The sequence below is a fragment of the Fulmarus glacialis genome, unplaced genomic scaffold (genome assembly GCF_000690835.1).
Source record: "Fulmarus glacialis isolate BGI_N327 unplaced genomic scaffold, ASM69083v1 scaffold6483, whole genome shotgun sequence".
Classification (NCBI taxonomy): Eukaryota; Metazoa; Chordata; class Aves; order Procellariiformes; family Procellariidae; genus Fulmarus; species Fulmarus glacialis.
The window spans coordinates 60037-70178 of record NW_009203523.1 but is presented as its reverse complement, the minus strand read 5'-3'; the positions used below and the strand labels follow the sequence as shown (position 1 = coordinate 70178).

The 10142-nt window shown below is 37.0% G+C and overlaps 1 protein-coding gene across 1 annotated transcript in view; it reads left to right on the top strand.

Moving 5' to 3' along the window:
- Nucleotides 1-10142, top strand: part of PDE11A (phosphodiesterase 11A) — a 79343-nt gene that overhangs the window by 15871 nt on the left and 53330 nt on the right. The window contains exon 8 of the mRNA XM_009574663.1: nt 2883-2933. Coding sequence (XP_009572958.1) covers nt 2883-2933 — 51 coding nt within the window. The remainder of the gene's footprint in view (nt 1-2882; nt 2934-10142) is intronic.

Genomic DNA, 10142 nt, shown 5'->3' with positions numbered 1-10142 from the left:
AACCCTTATCAGATATATGTCTTGCTAGAATAAAGTCAAAGCAGGATGCCTGGCAGCTCACTAAGAGCTCTGCTGTGGGTCAAGGCCAATACATAATGCAAGGTCCTGGCATTCCAACACATCATGTCTTTCTATAAAATACATATAGAGTAGCTAAATGGATGGAAAGCTTTCTCTTTTTTCACCCATTGCCTTTGGAGGAATTTCTTTTCCTATTTCTGCCCCTGCCCCCCCCGACCCGCATTCATGAAGAATGAAATCTACCAGCTCCTGTAAAACAAAAACTCTAAAATGCAGAACATTTCAAAAAAATTATGACTATTTAAACTTCTATAAGCTGATTCAATAATAAAGCACTATCCTCTATTATGTTCTGGAGATTTTAAACATAATCATATTAAAAATAATCTTGGTGAGAACAAAGCTTGGAGGATAGCTTTACAAATTTACATTATTCCTACTAAAACAATTACGAATGGTTTGAATGAAATTTAAGATCTTTTAAAAAGCATTATGCAAGACTGATTAATCTTAAAACATTCCTCCAATGAAAGGGTAATGTCGCTAAGATTTCAGTATTGTTTTAAATTTCACATGTGATTAGAGAAGAAAATAATCTGATGTGTGCACCCTTTTAACTGTGTAACTTTTTTGAGTTTATACAGTATCTACCATTACAATAAGAACCACAAAAATAGCATTGGCCTGATTGAGATATGAATTTCTCTCTATTAAAACAAAAATCAAACCAAAATGGATTGCTATGAAGATGGCATATTTTTGTTTGTTTGTTTTAGGGTTGGAGATATTTATCTATGTATTGGGATCTATCCTGTAAAGCACGTAGGCATGTTAAGGCTTTTTGAAGTCAATAGGACTATTCATGTTAGAAAACATTCTAAGCATAAGTGGCTTTTTTATTATTCCCATATATGTATTAAATTAAAAACTTCCCTTTTCAGACCTCCTGCAAGATTCCTTATTCTTTAGATATCATAGTCATGAATTACTGTAAGTCCTCATATGCCCCAGATATTTGTGCAATATTACACTTTAGAATGAATACTCCCCCTGGCAAGAAAAACAAGCAGTGCCAGATATCACACTCAGATACATAGGGATGAAAGTTATCATAGAAGTTTGTTATTTACTACTGAAATCAAGGAAATTTAAAATTTTTGGTTTAAAATAATAGCTTCTTTCTTTGATCTAAAAAAGACTAATAGCCATATAGCTTGAACATAGATTATAGGTTTGATAAATGGCCACTATGCTTCAGTGAAGAGTAATTCTTTCTACAAATGAGCTACAACTCATGATAATATTTGTGTGAAGTGATTGAAGATACAGCAAAAGAATGGTATATGCTGAAGGACTGTGAATCCTTTTTTCAGTAATAGAATACTTTATTATTATTTATATATTTAGCTATGTATTGGCAATGAGTGGCATTGGAAAATGACATTGATATCAGATGTAAAATAAATCAATTTGATATATACCATAAGATTCTTATCCAGATATACAGATACTGTTTTTCATATAGAATTCTCATAAGATTGACTAATAAACAGAAGACCAAAATGTAAATAAATGACAGGGAAGGGTTGACAGTAGGATGCCATGTGGATCAAAACTAGGCTAAATACTATTTTATATGTTAAGGATGCAAAATTTGCAAATGATTAAAAGATTAGAATAATCAATGTTAAGGAAGACTCTAAACATCTGGAGGGATATAGTGAATGCAGATAAAGGAGAAGCTTGATGAGAATTTTGGTATTAAGTGTAATCTGTCATAGCAGAAGACATAATTTTACTAATCTTACAGATTTCTGAGAGAAGCTATGATATGGTTGGACAGAAGAATAGATACTATTCGAGGAAGAACATGATGTATAGTTATAGAAAGTAAAACGTGGGACAGAACAAGTAAATTGGTGTTTGTTATTTATTCTTTTATAGTGCAGGAATGATTTTCTGTTACTGTAAAAGATGACACCTCTAAAATTGATATGAGTAAATACATTTTGGGACTTATTGCCATAAGGTATTGCAAGCCAAGGGCATTTGAGATAGAGTTTAGGTATTTGTATGAGTAACAAGAGACATTCATAGATGAAAACAATTTCAAAATGAGAAATATATATCAAAGCTTTAGCACATAAGCAGATCAGGTGTTGCTGAGTGGTGAGGAGGACCTGTTCTTGCTAGGAGTGCTCTGGCTCTGTGAGCTCCTTCATGGACCAGTGCCTCGTCCCATGCACAGTCAGACCTTGGTGGGTCCAGTACACAGGATGGCTCTTGCACCTTCTGGAGTCCTTATTCAATGTTAGTATCGTCACATAAGGATATAACATATTCCATGCAAATGTGTGCATACTTTTAGGTAATAAGAGGAGGTGTGCAGTACCTTATGCGTTATATTTGATGCTTTCATCTCCAGAATGGTATGGAAGAGAATGTCAGGCATAGCACAGAGATGCTACTTTGCATGCAGTTATGTGCGATTAGCAAAGGCATTAAAGCTTTACAGTATAGCAAAAGGCATTATTTAAAGTCTGTAAATCTACTGTCATTTTTACATTAAATTCTTTCTCTTTTAATTGTAGAACTCCAGGAGAACAATGTAGGAATGCTTATAATATTAAATTGCTTACTGTTCCACGATTCCCTATAAAATTCCCTGCAACATAAATGCCAAATGTATACCTGATAACCTCCAATTAGTTATTATATGCTGACATTCAGAACTGAATTACCATGCGTAAATATTAATTAAATTTGTTTTAAACATCATTGATTAGACTGCAGTATAGAGCCCTATTATTTCTACTTGTCAAGCCTACCAAAATGTTTTTTTATCTTTTGTTCTGGGGCAGGTGTTATCTTATCATGCAACATGTTCGAAGGCAGAAGTTGATAAATTTAAGGTAAGGATTTAAGTTTTTAGTTATTCCTGAAAATATAACAGTAAATTAAAATGGACATAGATTATCTGAGAGAAAAGTTTTACATCAAAAGCAGAAAATCATAATTAACAGTGATTTACAAAGAATGTATTACATGTTAGGCTGTTAGGCAGAGAAGGTGGAAAAAATCTTTCAAAGGATAAAGAGCTGCAGTGGTGGGTGCACAGCAGCAACATACCATTGTCCCAGCACCAGCTGCTGGAACTGCACGTCAGCATGTGGCCTTCTCAGCAAGAACCACCATAAGGAAGTCATACCACAGTGGGAGGTGAGGAAGAGACTAGAGAAAATGAGAGGAACTTGAGATTTTACATTCTTAAAGTGTGGAAGTTGTCCTGTATTTACTAAAAAAGCAGAGCATTCACTATCAAGATTGTGCATAGGTTCAGAAGGCTGGACGTGAGTGGGAAAAATCCTCTTCTAACTTCTGTAAGCGCCCTGGGCAGAACTGTAAAATGATCTGTGCTGAACATAGCATTGCTAGGGATCAATAATTATATGTTCACGGAATCCTGCCTTGCCGAGGGGTAGAGAGTAGGGGGAACGTTGACCTTGCTCTTTCATCACTGCCAGCACTCCAGAGCTGCTTTTCTGATAGACTTTGTTTGTCTGCTTGAGGAAACACTAGGGAAGCTTGGTGGCCCTTTCCTTGGCTATGAGGAGTCAGTGTTGTAGAGGGCTCCTCAAAGGTGTTTGGGAGGCTCTCATGGTGGGTATCAGTGTTGGTCTCCTGGACGCAAAGTGCATCGGAGGCTGTGGCAAGGTCTGGGAAGGGGATCTGGACTGTTGTGACCCTGCGCTGCTGGCATTCCTTGCTGTGGCTCCCTGGCACCTGTCTGGCTGAAAAATAGCTGTTTGATGGTTGTTTTGACACTTGGCTGGCTGGCTGCAATCTGATCTCTGCACCACAGGGGTGGTTATGGTGGAAGGGGGAAGCCGTGGGTGACTTAGCAGAGCTGATACTGATGAGTTAGCTGGGCTGAGGAAGGGCAGCTATTGCTAGTTAGTTAATTAGTTTGTAGATTATTGCCCAAATGACGGCTGTGCCTTAGAACTCTGATTGGTATCTGGTGATAAGGGTGTAATATTCTCCCTCCATTGTAGTTATTGGTGCAGTTACCCATCCTTTTGTAAACTGAAGATTAGATTACTGAATTATTGCTGGAATCAAACATGCTTGAAAATCATTCCAACACTGCAGCCAGCAGAAAATACTTTTGTGTGGTTAATAATTTGTATGTTATGTATGGCAGAAAGAACACTGAACACAGAGAGAGGGGAAAGAAAGGGATAAAGGACCATAAATATTTCTTCTTTTTTTTGTGTGTGTGTGTGTTTTAGTTTACCTTAGAATAAGCACCTGTAATATAGCTTCTGTGACTGTCAGGATTCAACCAGTATCTTTCCTACATACCAGAGGGCCATACTTCTTGGTTGCTGTCAGCCATTGAAAGACATTTCTCCATCATGGTCTGTGTAGTTGAAATAAAAGCCTGCTGTATTACTCTTTGGACTTAGATACTAGTGTGATGAGGACTGTTGTGGTTTAACCTGGCAGGCAGCCAAACACCACACAGTCGCTCGCTCACTCCCCCTGCCCCGCAGGGGGATGGGGGGGAGAATCAGAAAAAAAAAAAAAAAGTAAAATTCGTGGATTGAGATAAAGACAGTTTAATAGAACAGTAAAGGAAGGGAAAATAATAATAATGATAGAATATACAAAATGAGTGATGCACAATGCAGTTGCTCACCACTCGCCGAACAACACCCAAAACAGCGATCCCTACTTCCTGGACCACGCCTCTTATTTATATACTGAGCATGATGTCATATGGTATGGAATACCCCGTTGGCCAGCTGGGCCAGCTGTCCTGGCTATGCTCCCTCCCAGCCTCTTGTGCTCTTGGCAGAGCATGGGAAGCTGAAAAGTCCTTGACTACAGGGTACTTGGCAACAACTAAAAACATCAGTGTGCATTCTTCTCATACTAAATCCAAAACACAGCACTAGGAAGAAATTTAACTCTATCCCAGCCGAAACCAGGACAGGAGCTATTCTGCTTGTTTTCCCAGGTGTATTCGTTAATAGATTTGCCAGTCTCCAAGTAAGGAATGTCTTCTCATTATCCATTTACCTTGAAGGCATGTAACTATCCATTTAATGCTTAGTGATAAGGTAAAGGGAAATGAAAAGCATTTATTCATTAATAACCCCAATAGAAACATTTTTATAAAGAACATAGATGAGAAGATGAGGAATATAACCAAGCTATGCTTAAACTAAGCTGAGATACTTTTTCAGAAAAATGTTCCCTTTCCTGTATCCCGTTGTCTCACTTCCAGTTCCTGACACAATGAGTGCCAGGTAGTCTTTGTTTATGCTTTACACCACTGGTTGTAAACAAAACAAAACAACAAAACCCCAGGTCTTGTGGGCCTTCGACAGAGAGCTCATCCCCAGAGAGGGCCATCCATCTGTGGGATGAAATTGCTCCCGTCTCCCCGCTTGCAGAACTCTGGCAGCTGGTCTCCCTGCTGAGGTCTCCTGGGGCATCCTACCCTGAAATCACTGCTCTTTTTTCTGTTCATTATATTGTTATATTTTGTATAAGCTCTTTGTTATATTAGGGTCATCTTCTAGACTTGACTGGCTAATAAACAATTCCTTCCTCTGGGGGTGTTTGGGGCTAAAACTGTCCCCTCTCCCTTTGGTGATTTATTGGCAGATGTCAGAGGAAGTGTGTTACGATTTACCTGATGTTCTGGTTCAGTCAGAACAGGAACAAACACACATGATAGAAACATCTAAATGAGAGTAATGCCACTAGTTCTCTACTGGCTCTTGACTGACATGGGACCTAACAGTAATTAATGACTTTGGAGTGACAATACATTTGAGTTGACAACTTTTCAACATGTTACCTCAAACGTGCTGTAACTGGACCCCAGCAGCTTGGAAATAATTACATATTCTTCCTCCTAGTTCAAGTTGTTTATTTCCATCTTTGTAATCTTATTTCTTTATAGTCTTAATAAAATGCTTTTCCATTAATTTATATTTGCCTAAGATCTCAAGAATACTCTGATACAAAGTGAAAAATTGCAAGTGTACTTGAAGTTTATTCTTCCTCAGGCTTTTACCAGTGAATTAATTTTATTGCATTACAGAAAGCCTAGCAAGACTAGTTAAAGTTGATTTTTCACTTCAAATTTTGTCAATAATTTCCTACTGTTATTGGATGAATTCACAAATATACCTGGTATCTTTTTAAGAATTAAACGCAATCACTGTGAGCAGGCTCTGTAAAATAACATTTATTTCTATTGCTACTAATCCTGTCTAAAAATTAATGAAACAACAAAAAAACCCACCTTAATAAGAAACCCTTAAGAAATGAAATAACTTTCTCCAGATGCTAGGATGGAAAAAAGTGCAGAGCTCTTGGTTGTGGAGCTGGAAAATACAGATGGAAGTTCACAGCATGGAACAATGACACATGAGTGTATGATAATGGACCATGTCATGCAATTGGCCTATTCCGTATCTGATTTCTACAATTGTCTAAAAACAAAGCAGCAACATAGATTCACATTGAATTTTTTTTTTGCATATTTTTGAAGAGATTCCATTTCTGGTGTTACTAAAATATAGTTTTCACTAATAAAAATCTGAAAGCCAAGTTTAAAAATGCTTATGTGATTAGAAATCGTTCTGTTAATGAATGGATGGTTTTTTTTTTTTTTTAGAAGAGAATCCAATTATGTGAATCATTACTGTAAAAATTCATGTCACCAGTCCTTTTCATTATTTGCATTAAAGCTTTTGGGATTCATTAGCGCTTACGCTAGCAGGCACACATGTCTCAGGAGGCCAGCGCGAGCAGGACCAGCGCGAGGCTCAGATGCAGCGTAGGTGGGTGCAGCTCTGCGGACCTGGATGGAGCCACCCACTCAGTTGGTGCCCGCGCCCAGGGGAAGTGGGAATGGAAAGTTCACGCCCTTAACCCGGTGAGCTTGTTTTAGCCATGAGAGAGGGGGCTTAGCCCTCCAGGTAGACACAAGTGGAACTGCAGAGATCTGGATTCAGAGCCTGAGCAAATCCTTTAGTCTCTATAGGTGATAATCTGGCCCTGGGGAAGGTAATGGGAGGTTTGCCATTTGGATGTTGCTGTCCTCAGCTTTGTTTGGCATTTGTAAAATTGCATAGTAATGTTCCCGCTGTCATCTTCCATCTATTTATTCATGGCAGTCAGTCTTTTGTATTGTGTTTTCTGATAGAATAAGATCTCTGAAAAAAGTTAAAATTTAAGATCCAGTCCTCTTTTTATGCCAGTTTAAAAGGTACATTAAGTGAAAACTTGAGTTGGCATGCAGTGTAAAATGGGTCCTTTTTCCTGAAAACGGGTAGGTTTTTAAAATGGGGAAAAACACATGGAAGCTTAATTGATAGTTTCAATAACAGGCAATTGAATTAGAATTAATTATTAATCAGAATTAATCGTGGGGTATCTGCCATTATTCCTGTATTTGGGATATGCGCTGTACTTCCAGGTTCTAAGAAAGAGGATGTCGTTTTTGTGAGTGATTTATAGGATTAAAACAAGAGCGACGAAAACATACAATTTATGGTAAGTATTGTACATAGACTCTCCATTGCCAGATTATTTTACATTTATTTGCTACTCAATATTTTTCAACTTTGATTTTTTTTTTTTAGATTTAAATTATGATGGCTTCCAAAAAAAAAAAAATTAATCTGATATACTGCTAAGTTTATATAAACTGCATAATATTTTTTAGGTTTTCTGATACGTGCTGCATTACTGTGATAGGCAGATTTCTGATACCATTGCTCTAGATATAGGGAGAAAAATTAAACTTTTCATGGGTGTTTGCAAGTAAAACAAAAAAAATCCACCTTTAATGCAAACATTTCTTGCACATCTGTCTGTCTGAAGTCTTGAGCCTGATTTATCACAATGCTTCTCCTCACTTGCATCTACGTAAACTACACTAAATTCAGACTGAATTTTGGCAGGATAAGCTAAAGTAATGCACCAATGAATCATACCCATATCAATATTCATTTTATTTTTTTTAAGAAGTTAGAAATATATATGATTTTAAAAACTGTGGCAACTCAGTTCTCTCTTGTATTTTAGACTTAAAAGACAATTCCATTATTTCCATTATGTACTAGCGCTACTATTTAGCTATAAGCATTTGTATTATTGGAATAGAAAAATGTAAGACTAGTGAAGTCTGATTAATTTAAGATTGATGCTATCCTATAGCATTGACCTGTAGTGCCAGGTTTTTTCTCATTGAAATGCAGGCTCTCCGGGCCTAAAAATAGTTGTCTTTTAGACAAATATAGAAAGCCAAGATGCATGAGTAAAGAATGTAGAACTGTGTCCAGGACAGGATATTTATAGCAAGAGTTACTGACTTCTGAGACACTAATGAACAAGTCCTGTGACTTAGCAAGCAGTCCCACAAACACACATCACCTTTAAATTCAACTAATATAATTTCCAAAGAGAATATGTAAACACTGTCCTATTATGGGTAATAAACAAGAAGCTATTTTTAAAAAGCTAACCTAATTGTGCAGCTGTGAATGGTATAAGCCAGATCAATATTTAATGACTATGATGCATTATTTATACCCCTGTGAGAGATTCCCTTTTTTAGGTCAAACAGCACACAGGAGAGCTACACAATGGAAAATAATGTATCACCTGCTTTACAGATTTTTCAATTCAAAGTGTAGTGTGAATAACAATTCCTGTATTTCTCGATTCCGTAGCCTGAAGTATGGCTAGTTAAGACCTACCTCCACACAGGCAGGCTTTTGTGTCTCTCTTAAAAACACAGACATTTAACTAAACGATGGAAAGAGTTGAACCAAAAAAGGAAACAACTTTTAGAACTGCTACTGTATACGACAATGTAAACAGTTGAATCCATGAAAGATGATGGATTTAAGTGAATTTGATACTTGGAGTGCATTATATGTATGATATAAAATGAATTTGTTATTCATGTCTTATGCTGTTATAATTTTATACCCACCCTTAAATGCGTAACGGTGGGCAGCACAATGAAAAATTGAATTTTATGTATTAATTTTGTCTCCAATCTTTTTAAGGATTGGGAAAGCATTCCCAGGCTATGTTGTTTCTGCTGTGTTGCCATCTTTCAATTTAGAACTATTTTAGTTACTTTTATGTTCTGGTAATTAAATAATTTGTAGTGGTTTATAATGATTACATTATAGTCTTCCTCAGTAAATAAATTTCAGAAAGGCAAGCTGGCCTTTGTGTTTTGGACCACTTATGAAATATTGCCATTTAAATATGTATAGCTAGAAGATGAGGGTTTTATGCGGTGATGACACTGCCATTTCAATCTGTTTGGTAACATGGGTTTACTAAGGACCAGAGGCATATAATCACACCGCAAAGTCAGTATTGCAAGCCATGGTCCCCACCATGTATGTGGTGAAACACATACAGTTCTTTAGAGACCTACAATTCTATGTAAGTGCATGAAGCTATTTACATGCTTAAGTATTTTTCAGGTTGTCCCCCAAGACTAGTCACACAGACTCTTGGACTCCTCTTTGGCTGTCACAGGAGGGTCTGTGCTGGCACTGAGCTTTTCCCCAGTGCTGTTCCAGCTGCTCAAGTTCCACTGTCAGTAGTGACAATAGGGAAAAAAAATAAGGAGAAACCTTGAAGGTAAACAGGGCTTAAGTGTTAATATTGAGCTGTGTTCCCTTTTTCCCTTTTGAGAAATGCACATGTTCACAAGATGTAAAACACAGTTTATTTTCTCTGCATTTCTACATGCACTGCCCACATAAGACAAGACATAAGGCACAGTGTTAAGAGTTTCATAATTCATGAAACTGAGGTCTTTATTGTATTACGTTATTTCATACACTTTTACATGTGCCTATGTCTTCAGTTGTCCTGGAAACAAGAAGTCAGGAACACATTGCATACACCAAAAATTATTAAAAATAAAATACTGGGGGTTTCTGAAATGTGAGGCTGTCATCTGTTGACATCAGGCTAGTACTCTGTAGTTCAAAGATGTATAAAACTAAAAAATTTTTTTTAATTTCAGTGAAGAGAGGGAATAGCAGGGAGGAGTAAGGAAAGAT